General features: G+C 46.5%; 6 protein-coding genes across 6 annotated transcripts; 4 read left to right on the top strand and 2 right to left on the bottom strand.

Moving 5' to 3' along the window:
* Window positions 1–867: 867 nt before the first annotated feature.
* Window positions 868–2,018, top strand: CTRU02_214978 (cellulose-binding family II; the record flags this gene model as incomplete). The annotated part of the gene is made up of 5 exons (XM_036726511.1): window positions 868–930; window positions 987–1,013; window positions 1,070–1,178; window positions 1,301–1,713; window positions 1,767–2,018. The coding sequence occupies 5 exons, from the start codon at window positions 868–870 to the stop codon at window positions 2,016–2,018; spliced, it is 864 nt and encodes a 287-aa protein (XP_036581698.1).
* A 681-nt stretch (window positions 2,019–2,699) lies between these two features.
* Window positions 2,700–3,857, bottom strand: CTRU02_214977 (transposase; the record flags this gene model as incomplete). Its single annotated transcript, XM_036726512.2, has 1 exon — window positions 2,700–3,857. One exon carries the CDS (start codon window positions 3,855–3,857, stop codon window positions 2,700–2,702), a length of 1,158 nt encoding a protein of 385 aa, XP_036581699.2.
* A 968-nt stretch (window positions 3,858–4,825) lies between these two features.
* CTRU02_214976 (carboxylesterase family protein) lies at window positions 4,826–6,565 on the top strand (the record flags this gene model as incomplete). Its single annotated transcript, XM_036726513.1, has 7 exons — window positions 4,826–5,215; window positions 5,277–5,354; window positions 5,405–5,568; window positions 5,620–5,750; window positions 5,814–5,969; window positions 6,020–6,091; window positions 6,153–6,565. 7 exons carry the CDS (start codon window positions 4,826–4,828, stop codon window positions 6,563–6,565), a joined length of 1,404 nt encoding a protein of 467 aa, XP_036581700.1.
* A 1,144-nt stretch (window positions 6,566–7,709) lies between these two features.
* CTRU02_214975 (uncharacterized protein) lies at window positions 7,710–8,894 on the top strand (the record flags this gene model as incomplete). The annotated part of the gene is made up of 2 exons (XM_036726514.1): window positions 7,710–8,128; window positions 8,186–8,894. 2 exons carry the CDS (start codon window positions 7,710–7,712, stop codon window positions 8,892–8,894), a joined length of 1,128 nt encoding a protein of 375 aa, XP_036581701.1.
* Window positions 8,895–8,958: 64 nt separating this feature from the next.
* CTRU02_214974 (uncharacterized protein) lies at window positions 8,959–9,390 on the bottom strand (the record flags this gene model as incomplete). The annotated part of the gene is made up of 1 exon (XM_036726515.1): window positions 8,959–9,390. The coding sequence occupies one exon, from the start codon at window positions 9,388–9,390 to the stop codon at window positions 8,959–8,961; it is 432 nt and encodes a 143-aa protein (XP_036581702.1).
* Window positions 9,391–10,974: 1,584 nt separating this feature from the next.
* On the top strand, window positions 10,975–12,673 carry CTRU02_214973 (CFEM domain-containing protein; the record flags this gene model as incomplete). The annotated part of the gene is made up of 8 exons (XM_036726516.2): window positions 10,975–11,085; window positions 11,144–11,279; window positions 11,334–11,518; window positions 11,575–11,611; window positions 11,667–11,734; window positions 11,813–12,201; window positions 12,266–12,336; window positions 12,402–12,673. 8 exons carry the CDS (start codon window positions 10,975–10,977, stop codon window positions 12,671–12,673), a joined length of 1,269 nt encoding a protein of 422 aa, XP_036581703.2.
* Between the last annotated feature and the right edge of the window lie 105 nt (window positions 12,674–12,778).

The following is a 12,778-nucleotide window of genomic DNA, read 5'->3' as shown; positions in this document are numbered from 1 at the left end:
GATTTTGTTGCTTGAGCTTCCGACTAACGTAATGGAGTTCATGGGTTTTCAAACATCTTCGTAGACCAAATAGCGTCATTGTCTTTGAAAGCCAGTTGTGTGGATGATTATGTGACAGAAGCGGAGAGACAACTAGCCACGTTCAAATTTTGGGGCGAAATTCGAGCCAGTGGGCACTTGGCGTTGACCTTTTTGCGGCCGACCAGACACATGTACATATCTTATTAGTTATAATGAAATATGGCCAATTGATATTGGATAACTCGACGACGCCTACTCTTCATTTTGATCATCGAAGCCAACGCAATTGCAACAGTTATAGTAAGAAAGGAACTCTCAGAAGTCGTCATGACTATTAGAATAGTCACCTTGGAACCTTCCGCAATATGACCTGCGACCTGCTACACACTTATAGCGTATGCCTCTGAACAGTTTCTCAAACAATTATTGTAATCGATCAGAGTACGCTGTTGTTCGTTCAATAGCTGAATATACTGCCCGGATTGACCCATATGTAAAGGAATGCCTTGGCACTGCCCCTCCAGCTTGTGGGGAAGTAGGAGTTTCCCACATGCAACTTCCGGGGCTACAACACCATTTTCCCACCCCCCACCTCAATGGCAACATCATAGCATCTTGCCCTTTGGTTGCTGTGACGGGGTCATATTAGTTGCGGAGATAGCGAAGGCGATCGATACTACCGAAAATGAAACGCGAGTCACGGGCGACCGCCCGGTTCACCTACCAACAGATAACGTTTACCCCTAAAGTTAAGCTGTATTGGATTATATATAGTGTAAACCGCACGGGGTCTCAAACGCTTTCTGTCATAACTGAAAATCCATGTCCACAATTGACTTAGCAAAGATGAAGATTTTCGCTACTCTCGCCCTTGCTGCAGCTGTGGCTGCCTCTGATCATGGCCCATCGGTTCGTAACTCTACCAAAATGTAGTTCAAATATCATCCTAACTTGCGGCTAACTAGTATGGTGGGACTGGTCCTCACAAATCGGTATGTGGATTCGAAGCTATTGAGTGGACATGCCGTTCATGCTAACAAACGACTAGTATTCTTTTGAGGTAGAATCGCTTGCCAATCACACTTTTTATCAGCCACTTGAATCTGCACTTGGTTCAGACCTTAAACTGCCAGTAATTGTTTGGGGTAACGGCGGCTGCAAACCATGGTGAGTGAGGCATTCAGTTGAGTGAAACTATGCTAACATATTCATAGTACGTTGACTCGAAACTTCCGTTCTTTTTGTCAATCTAGAAGCCGTTGTTGACCATCTATTTTAGTTGGACTAGCATTTCGTGCTTTTCTCAATGAAGTAACCTCGCACGGTGCCCTAGCAATTGCCACAGGGGCGCCATTTGTTGACCCTGAAGATTACGTGCCACCTCCATCTGATCCTTCAAACCCGGCCTCGGGACAGAACCCCGCAGCCCTCACTGCCGCCATTGACTGGGTGCATGAGAATGCAGGCAAGGGCGGCTGGAAGCACATTGATTCATCCCGCATCGGTGTCTGGGGGCAAAGCTGCGGAGGCCTGGAGTCGTATCTTGCCGGCATCAACGACACCAGAGTGAGCCATATCGGAATCTTCAACAGCGGCCTTTTGAATGAAACTTCCAGCAAGGCAATCGCGGGTAATCTCAAGAAGCCCGTCTTTTATACGCTAGGCGGCCCTACTGATATCGCGTTTCCAAACGTACGTGCAATCCCAACTATTCGTTAGATATGCTCAATACTAATCTATTACAGGGCGAGCGAGACTACACTACCCTGCCCGCTGGAACTCCTGCTTGGAAAGCAAACCATGATCTCGGTCATAGCGTTGCATTCGATGCTCCCAATGGCGGTATACCAGCTATGGTCGGCACCCAGATTATGCGATGGATGCTTCGTGGAGATGCCTCTGCCAAAGACTGGTTTACAGGCGATAATCCGAAGACAATCGGTATTAAAGACGTGGTGTACAAGGACTTGGATAGCATCACGGTTGCCCCTATTTAGTAAGGGACGACCAGGTCGGTGTTCAATACACTCTAGGTGGTCAAAGACTTGATCAGTCTGTAAAATAATAATTACGAGAAGCCAGAACAATCATGGCGTTAATACAAAATCATTGCGCAGCTTCATTTACTCCTAACTAATGATATCGAGCAGGAAAGTGAGGTGATTATAACCAGTTGGTTCATGCTACTCAGTGTCTAGGTGAAGTGAGCTTATGGCCTAATGCAGCATTATGCTAGGTAGTCTATAGCAATTTGATTCGCTCATAATTATAAACTTATGCATACGGCAGTCTACAACGTTGACGGGTTTGCCTTCCCCATTGCCGAGAGGTGGTATGTTGTAAGCCTAGGCTAAATGCTACTAGAAGTTAGATTTTGACAACAATTGCTCTCTTCACTATGCAAAGCCAAAATTGGCTTCATATTGTACCAAGGACCTCAAAGACGACTTTACATATAACCGGATTGGAACAGCATCTGGCTAGTTTTGCTCAATGTTCCATGTGTGTTCAAGATTGTTTTCGGGATCGTTTACCTTCTGTCTTATGCTACGCTATCTACCATAGGTCTACTAAACCGTTTGGGTAAAGACCTAACGTCGCACACCCACTTCTCGCACACCCCCACATTTCGCACACCCATAAATTGGGTCATCATGAGGTATTCATCAACTTCATAACTATAAGTCTGATTCGTCTCCTGCAACTGTGATACTATCGCCAGTTTTAATAGGTAATTCAGGCTCGCTAGATTCATCTGAGCTATCCTCAATTTCGCCAGCCTCAATTTGGGCTTTGTGAATTGCCTCAATGTTGGCAAACTTCGAATTTGGGCTCATTTGGACCTTACGCCGCTTCCGTACCATTCCAGCCTCAACTTCTGCTTCCAACATTGCAATCTTCTTCTCTGCTGTAGCCAATTGATAGTCCTTTTCATCAAATCCCTTTTGAACCTTCCGAAACAACAGTCGCTGCGTTTGCTGATCTTTATCCAACTTGCTGAATAAGCTAAGTTGATCATATAGATCAACTGTCTTCTTGGGCGTTGACCAGGCTACTATGGATGTAGCAGATGCCCAGTTTTCGTCTTTTCCACCATCAGAGGCCCTCATAGGCGTAGAATAGCCTGGCTTTGAGGGCTTGGAAGCATTCTCAAGCAGTAGAGGGCTCATGAGCGGTCGAGCTATCGAAATGGGCCATAGTCCTGTTGCTTTCCAGCCGCTTCTGATATTCTTGCTTGAAAATGCCATCTGGCGTGCTTTTCCATAGCAGGTAAGAAAGTTCCGTTTGCCTACAACTGTAGAATCGTTGTGTTGAATGAGGTATCCAAGCTCTTTTCGATAGGTCGCCTTGAGAGGCCCAAAGACTGCTTGGTCTAGAGGTTGGAGAACGTGGGATGTATGTGGCGGTAGGAAAAGGAGATATATCTTGTGTTTATAACAGAGATACATAAATTCTGTTGTTTCATGACTGCCATGACCGTCTAGGATCAATAGTCTCTGCTCAGAGGGATGATCAGGCTTAGTCAGAGGGATAAAGATGTTCTCAAGCCATTCCACAGCTGTAGAGTCTGAAGTCCAGCCATTCTCAGTTGCTGTGAACTTCCAACCACTGTAAATATCACGTTTATGGATATCAAGAGGAAACCATTGTTGTTGAACCGATTTCCCTCGATAAATAACAAGTGGAGGAAGCGCCTGACCAGTTGCAGAGACACACTCAAGCATAGTTGTCCAAGCCCGAGACCCAGGCTGTTTTTTTCGCATTGATGAGCTTTCTGATGATCCCAGTACTAAGCCATTTGATCCTCTGCCTTCTAGGATACCAGTTTCATCCATGTTATAGCGATGATGTGGTTTGATCGCCTTGATCTCTGGAAGGGCGAGTTGTTGAAACCATTGCCTGATTACATTAGTTGAGGCCCCATTGACACGCTTAGAATCGATGGCTCTAGCTCTATGAACCTTGATTGATGGATTTCTCTTAATAAAGAACTGAATCCAGTTTCTCCCAAGTGGCTGGGTAGTGCCTCTGATGTCTAGGATTCCCTGGGCAAATTCCTTGAGTTGTTGATGTGTTGGCGGCAGCCCTAACGCCGCCTGGATACGCACCCATTCAGCTAAGTGACTTTCCTGTGCTGGAGATAGCTTCTGGAAGCTAGAGAAAGCTACATTTCTTGCCTGTGAACCCTTTAATCGAGACTGGAGGGTTGATGGTGGAATTCCAGCATCATGAGCTGCCTTTCGGACACTCTGCCCACTTGCAACTGCATTGAGAGCTTGATTGACTTCTGTTTCCGTATACTGGCCCATTAAGCGTATAAGAGTAACTATTCAAAGAATTATAATAATCGCTGTAAAAGTGGTGAAGATATTAAAGAATGTTGAAGAGGGTAAAATTCTACATGAGCGATTTATGGGTGTGCGAAATGTGGGGGTGTGCGAGAAGTGGGTGTGCGACGTTAGTATTCAAAAACTGCATCACGCCGTATGAATGCTTATCCGTGTCTACCGCGTCTTCTTCCCGATGTTACTGCCGAGCTCGATAGTAGCGTTTCCCCACATCGAATGGCATTTTCCCACCAGGTGGGATTTACCTCGCCCATCGGTAGTGGGGAACGATCACCACCCCATTAGAATCCTGTTCAATCAATTAACACCATCCCTGCCGGTACATGGTTGCTTAGCCAAGAATTCCTAGCATGCGTAGCATGTTAATCTCTGGAAAAGAGCAAGTTAAAAATGCGACGAATTCATGGTGCCCCAATTGCGTCGACGAGTTCACCACAACGAAATAGGTTGGAATAATGGTTTCTCTTTCCCTTCTGGCTTGGGCGAGCTTTTCGCTCGCCTCACTTTGCACTTGCTCAAGTCTAGCTCCTGTGGTGACCACAAATGGAAGTGTAATCGGAGTTAGCGATGTGGCTAATGGAATTGAGAAGTTCCTGGGCATTCCATATGCTGAGCCACCTGTCGGCGACAGACGGTTGCGTCAAGCTATGCCCTTGACAAATTCGTTTGGAGTTCTTCAAGCACAGAATTTTGGGCCATCATGCCATTCTGCAAGAGACCAGGGCAACGCCAGCGAAGATTGCTTGACTCTGAACATTTGGAGAGCAGCCAATACAACTTCGGGTACAGAGACATTACCTGTACTGGTCTGGCTGTATGGTGGCGGACTGACTAATGGTTATACGGTGGGCTCCTCTCTGGTAAAGGCCACTGTCTTCATACTGATCAACGAATATGGTGAAATAGGCCGATCCTAGATTTGAAGGCACCTCTATCACGCGCATTTCGAAGGAGATAGGGAAGCCCATTGTGCTAGTTTCTCTCGTGAGTTCTATGCATCAAGTGACTAGCTTGCAGCTAATCAATCGCAACAGAACTATCGTTTGGGGTCATTCGGATTCTTGAACGGGAAAGAGATGGCCGAGCAGGGTCTCCTCAACATAGGCATGTTGGACCAACGGCTTGGACTTCACTGGATTCAGGACAACATTCGGGCATTTGGAGGCGACCCCAAGAGAGTCACATTAGCTGGAGAATCGTAAGTTCAATCATGCTCTCCTGATTCAAGTTGCCACTGACAGTAAAATAGAGCCGGCGCGGTGTCTATCTACTCTCATATGATGGCCTATGGTGGCAGAGATGACGGTCTCTTTCGTGGTGCGATTCTTCAAAGCGGTGGCGCTTTCCCACTTACACCTCCCAACACACCAGCATTCCAAAGTACTTTTGACTCTTTATTGATCAACACCAATTGCTCTTCCTTACTCAACTCGACATCTGTGGAGAAACTCGACTGCATCAGGAAGCTTCCTGTAGAAACTTTTAAAGAAGAGGTTGGGCCATCGACGGGGCAGTCAATCGACGGTGATTTTAGTCGCACATCCATTCAGCGAGCAATTCCCGAAGGCAGATATCTCAAAGTCGCAACCATTGTCGGACGTAAGATACCCCTAATGGCACTGCGATTACCGGGTTCTAATAACCTATAGCAAATACCGATGAGGGCACAACTTCTGCTCCCACCGGGATTAATACCACGGCCCAATTATTTGACCCAGTAGGTAAGTAGTTATTGAATCAAATCGGCTAAAGTTATAATACTTATATCAAGCAAACGCATAGCAAAAGGGTACTTCCGCCCTCAACTGTTGCCCAACGATACAGTATCCACCCTGATTAAGATGTATTCCACTAACCCAAGCCTTGGATGCCCCTACAATACAGGGAGAGCCAGCTTCTCTTCTGGGGCTCTCGATAAAATGGCTTGCTCCATCTTCGGAGACATTGTCCAGATAGGACCCGCCCGCATGATTGCACAAGGTTTGGTCAAAGACGGTGTTCCGGTCTACAGGTACAGATTCAATCACCTGTCCTCTAATACTTCGACATTCACCAAGGCCATCGGAACAGGAGTGGAGCAGTCATATGTTTTTTCAAACCTCATTGCCGATCAACCCTGGGATAGGAATATGGCATACCAGATGTCAGCAGCTTGGATCGGCTTTACACACGACCTGGATGTTACGGCCAGCTAACTGACAGTGGGTTTGTGTTAACAGTAAGCCAGGGATTGAGAGTAGTAACAGTCGTTCCGTGGTCCTGGTCGAATAGATCGTAGATCTTCAAAGGTCTTGGTGATCAGTCAAGGCCTCAACAAGAGTCGTAGAGTAGTCGTCACTTAGGTATAGCTGAAAGTACCGGTTAGGGTAATCACAAAGTTGATTGCTGAAGAGCTATGGAAGTCTGACCATGGGCCGAGCTCAGGTCATACTATATACAAGTCCTGGACAGTCCCTGTGTCTTGTCGCTGATCACTGATCAGGTACCGGTGAGCGATCAGTGATCGTTGGTGAGCGCTCAGTAGCTCTGACTGAGCGCTCAGTGACCCATACTACCTGCTCAGTCTTATCTTATCATCACGTGACTTGTACCATAGTTCTTCCGTTCCCGAGTGAGTCCCTGTTGTTCCCGTGATCCTGCAGTACAAATGTCCTGTTCTAGCCGCCCGACGCCCAAGTGGGTCGTTCAGCTGTTATCCTTGTTTACGGGTCGTAACACTGGATCCCAACACCGGAACTAATGGTAAGACAATCACCTCCCCAATCTATTAAACAATGCCTAACCGAGGTTTCTAGTAACTGGCCTACCGAACTGGCCGCCATACGGCAAAGAAGCTAATAGCATTGTTTTCAACGGTTATGGATCCTGGATTGAGCCGGATACATATCGATCGGAAGCGATCCAGTATATCATAGATAATGTCTTGCCCGACGGTGCATCTTAAAAACAGACTTCATCGTGATAAACAAAATCGGAAATGCTGTTTTAGCAAGTCTTGTTTATATAACCTTTAACACGAGATGCAATAGTACATATTCATGTTGTTACGACAGCGTGTATTATCATGATAACGTTTTCAGCTTAGGATGCTTGAAAACGCCTACGATGCTCGACATACCATGTCTTTGGGTACATGCATGTGGTAAGGTACTTAAGCGCCGATAAATATATTGTGGGTCATCTTAAGAACAGTGACAAATCGAGTGTTGGTTTCTGTTGCCGCCAGGCTAGGGTGCATGCAGTCAGCGGGGTCAAGACGAAGAGCGTATTTATTTTGAACGATTCCCAGGTCCGCGTCTAGTGCGGAGCTAGAACTCGTAACTGACAGTCTTCACAGCTATGGCTGATCCTCTCAGCGTGGCTTCGGGTATCCTGGCCATAGTTACAGCCACGTTACAGTCCAGCAAATTTCTGTATAACACCGTTCAAAGTTTCCAAAACCACCGGAGAGTCGTTCAACAGCTTTTTGATGAGCTTACAGCCCTCAACAATGTCTTGCAATCTCTGGAGACGCTTGTTCGCAACGGAACTGACGATGCAACGCTGCTATCGCTTAAAGTCCCTCTCCTGCAATGTCGACGAGCCTGTGCCGATTTTGACGCGTTGATAATCCGATGCAGTAAGAATTCGGGACGTGACAGAACCAGCTTTAGAGACTGGGTCAAAATAAGATACATGGAAGGCGATATTACCGGATTCACGAGCATGCTAGCCGGGTATAAATCAACAATCTCCATTGCCCTGGGCAATGCAAACCTGTTCGTTGCCCACCTGATACAGAATAACGAAACCAGTAGCTAATAGGAAAAAACCAGGCGTTCTGCTACTGTCAGTCTTAAAATATTGAATGAGTACAAAGATACGATTTCTAGCACAACTCAGGAGCTCGAGGATCATCTAGAAGATATCAACTCAAAGCTGGAGCACCTCATTGTGCATCAAAAAGAATCTTCTCAGTCTATTTCGAACACTATTGAGAGAATCCAAGAAGAAAAAGACAGCACGGAGGCTTGCTTACAGATCTGCGCCCAAGTCCAAGCCCGTATTGATGAGATGCACTTCCGGCCTGCCTCGGGTACACTAGCCCTCAATGAGACCTCTTGCCAAAGTTTAACACGGCCGATGGTCATGACTATGTCAACTTTAAGCCAGTGTAAAAGTCTCATTACTGACAACATCACTCAACTACGCAAGCATCAAGAAGAAGCTGACAAGGAGCGACTGAGAGCGGGAGCAATAGGTACGCCCGAGTCTTTGGAGATTGAGATTGAAAGGCTGCAAGGAGGACTGGAAAGTACGAAGAAACGGTTGACGATATGCAGCCAGGCATCTGAGAACGCTACCAAAGGAGTGCACGTCCTTGAGGACATGGTCACAGGTCATGATGGGCAGCAGGTGTTTGTGTCGACATTGGGGGATCTTTTCGATGTCAAAGGCGCTAGCACTGGTGACAGAGGTATCCAGTTTGTTGGTTCGGTGTCTGAACCTGTATTGTATGAGTTTTTTAGGAGCCAACGAAAGTGATGGAACAATTCAGATAAAATAGATATCTATTACGCAGGCTGCCCAATTGCCAAACCCTCGCTTGTTACCTGGGCGCCGTTGAATCATGTGTACTAATAGAGCCCCCTGTAGTATAGCCTCGCCTGCTGAATGGCGATGACTCGGGTGCTGCAGTGCGAGGATTCTGGGTCTCGTTTCTATGTGAAATAAGCATTTGTCCGAGTTCGCGAACTGATTCATCGCTCCAAGCTCCGACACATTGGAATGAGTTCTCTCCGCCCTCGACATTCTTTGCGTTGTACAAGTGATCCTTTGTTGACACCAAGAGTTGGACACCATGATCTCCAACCTTTAGGTCTTCAAGATGGTGAGTCGGTCGGAGATGCTGAAGCAAGTTATCATCATCAGCATCATTGATTTGAGAGTCCGTTGGCTGACGAACCGTAGAAGAATCGGTCTCGGGCGAGTCGCTTGACCTGTCCGTTGTAGCTGCATCGTTCTGAGGTGAATTGCCCATGTTGTTCATTGTAACTTGGTGAAAAAATATTGGGCTGCTCTTAATGGGACGGCAAGTGATTCTTTGTTCCCTTCATATGACTGTCAGTCGTTTGGTGGTGCAGGGAGAAGAAAATGGCTTACCCCGCACAACACAGCGCTTAGATAGGTTCAACCTGATGATGGCGGCCCACCGCAAATAGCTCACTAACCAGACTAGTAGGTATATTAGGCCTCGGGACAAGGACAGGGCTAATCTATCCGCACCAATCCTTGTAGGCAAGCTGCCGCCGGGCCTCTTTTCTGGCTGAAGCCACCCCACCCCGTCAACTACCTGCAAGTACCTATGAGGTCGGATAAATCGGCTGCTTTCTGTTTTTAGAGACCTACAGGCTTAGAACACAATGTTGGTTGATGTCTTACATCCTGCGTAGCCGGGTAATTGTAGGGCGGCGACCGTTCAACTGTTTCTGAGCCAGTGGATTTACTCAGTCCTGGGAACAGAGGTAAGAGATCGGGCTGATGTAAACAAGGCAAAGCAAAAGTGAAATGAGAGTGAGAAATGAAAAGAATCGCCGGTTCGGCGTTGAGAAGAACAGACTGTATTAACATCACCAAGGAAAAGCACATTAGATACCTAAGGTAGAGAAACCAAGCATTTCCGTCAAAAGAGTCATCATCATGTATTTGGAATGAAATAAAGATTTGTAATTCGATTTCATCCTTTCCTCGAGATCGGGTAATAAATGCAGCTCCATGCACTACTGGCAGAATCCGATGGTAATAGGACCTGTTCGGCGATGGAAAAGAGACTTACACCGACGTCCCATTTATTACCTATACGCGTAAGCCAGTATTTTGCGTTGAGCTAGGTTCATTCATTCACTTTCCTAAAACTTCCTAAATCAACAAGTAACCTAAGATCATTGGCGTTGAGTTTAATATCAAAGGACTTTTCGGAATCCCGTCCCCCAATGGGAGTTGGGAGTGCCTGTGTCTGTCGATACCTGCTTCCAACATCGTGGCTGATGGCACCCGCCAATACTATGCGGTTAAGGCGTAGACGAAAAGCTTACCACCTGAAAAAAGCGGGATCGCAAAAAGCTGTCCAGACCGGGCAAACAGTGCCTCCTTATTGTGACGAAAGCAGCCAGATACTCCAGGCTTAGAGCTCTCACCTGGTCAAGCTAAGCTTAATCCGGCCTTCAGCCGACCCGTAGACTTGTCTCGTCGTCCGCCCATTCCTCAGTGTCTGAGTAACTTTAGATCTGCTTTAAAGCATTCCGAAACCAAAGGTTGGCGGCGGAAGTTAGACAGATGTCCATAAGGCCTAGCCAAAAGCCACCACGAGGAATCTTTCAACAAAAGGGTCGCTCCATGAAGACTCCCAGATTTGCGAATCTTTCAACGTTCCAACCCCCAAAGTAAACTTCATATCGAAAAATAGGCATCGCGATTGCTTAACACGTCTATTCACCGACGGCGTAGCAGAGTCATTGGACTCAAAAGCAATATGCGGGCAAATACACGTCATAGGCGTGTCCTGGAGGGCACCGCACCATCAGAGCTTCCCATTAATATCTCGATGGCCCCCAATACGCGACGAATGCCGCTAATTATTCTTCTCCTCGCACTTTTTGCAACTACCGTTGTCGCTCAACAACCTGCTATCCACAATGTGTCGGGCATTTCTCTCGATAGTAGCCCTAGTTGCTCTGTGAGACGGACTCTTTCTCTGGAAATTCGACGATCAGTACTAACCACTTACGATAAAGCTACCATGCTTCACGATAGGACTGAACCAGACAGACTGCGCAGCGAACGACCAGAAATGTCTGTGCGGGAATCAAGGGTACATAAAATTTGTTGAGGGGTGCCTTCTAATGAGCTGCCCGCTCAAACACGCATTGGGTAAGTTAGAACCACCCTTTTGATCGAAGAACTGGACTAATGTAAAGTATTCAGATACACAAAACATCACCTGGGCAGCATGCGACTTCCCTTATACCGAAAATGATCCTACAAGGAAGGTTACTCGAATCGTATTGTTTGTCATACTACCATCTTTGTCAATCATACTTCGGTTTATCACGAAATTCGCAGGGATATCGACATGGGGACTCGACGATTATTCCATTCTCCTAGCATATGTAGGTGTAGACGAACGAAAATTGTTTTGTGGGAGAAAGCTAAAATAAGGCTCTAGTTTCTTCTGACAGCATACGTTTCTCTACACTTTTTCCGTAAGTTTCGGGTATTCATGCTTCAAGGTTGTCATATACTGAGATTATTTTTCAGTAGAGGATAACGGCGCTGGGCAAGACCTTTGGAGTCTCACGGATCACCAAATCAATAATTTCTTCAAGGTAAGCGCTGCATCACATCTTTTAGTGCCAGGCTCGGTTTCGTATTTTTCTGTGTAAGCCATAGCTGACAATTCGTAGGGCTTCTATGCACTACAGACTTTATATCACTCTTGCATCGATGTGATCAAGGCCTCCATCCTTTTCATGTATCTCCGTATCTTCCATCTTCCAGATGAAAAGGTCCGTGTCGTTCTATGGGCCACACAAGTTGTCAATCTCTTGTGTGGGCTTATATACATCTTCATCGGTCTCTTTCAATGTCAACCAATACATCTGGCCTGGACGTTCTGGACCGGGGAGACGATGGGAAAGTGCATGGATATCACCAAGTTGGGCCTGTCACACGCAGGCATCAACATCGGCTTGGATGTATGGATGCTCATCCTCGCCGGCACTCAAGTATGGGGTATGAACTTGGCACTCCGCAAGAAGCTAGCAATCATGGCCATGTTCAGCCTCGGCCTTTTGTGAGTACCGCCATCCGTGTTTGCTTTACTTGAGATGAACCTAGATCTAACATGCCATGCCAAGTCTCACCATTGTGAGCATCATTCGCATCACAGCTATTTTCGAGTTTAAAAAGTCGCCAATGAACCCCACTGGTAAGTTTTGCAGCCCTTGTTGAGCCGTAAATCATCTAGGAACTGACCAAATTTCTTGCTTTCAGTTGCCATGATGCCGAGTGTTGTATGGACAGACATCGAGTTGTACGTGGGTATTTTTACGGCGTGCATACCCAATCTACGCCAATTTTTCAATGCATTCATCCTCCGGAAAACAGAAAAGCGGAAGCGTCTTAATTCTGCGGTATCAGGTGATAAGGACTTACCTTTCACCCCAAGAAGAGCGACCATCACCCAGCAATTGAGCGAAATCGATAACATGGAAGATGACCGAGAACAGCCGCCTAAGGCACTCTTTGGAGCTCATCATGTATAGATAGGAAAAGTTAGACATTTTATTTTTTGTTTTTAAGACAGAAAGAAGCAAGCATTAGCGACTGCTTGTGATAAGGCCATGTCCTGAGCCATGCCAACAATTTCC

The sequence above is a fragment of the Colletotrichum truncatum genome (assembly GCF_014235925.2).
Source record: "Colletotrichum truncatum strain CMES1059 chromosome Unknown Contig_0012, whole genome shotgun sequence".
NCBI classification, from domain to species: domain Eukaryota; kingdom Fungi; phylum Ascomycota; class Sordariomycetes; order Glomerellales; family Glomerellaceae; genus Colletotrichum; species Colletotrichum truncatum.
Note: the sequence above shows the minus strand (reverse complement) of the source record. Positions and strands in the feature narration are given on the sequence as shown.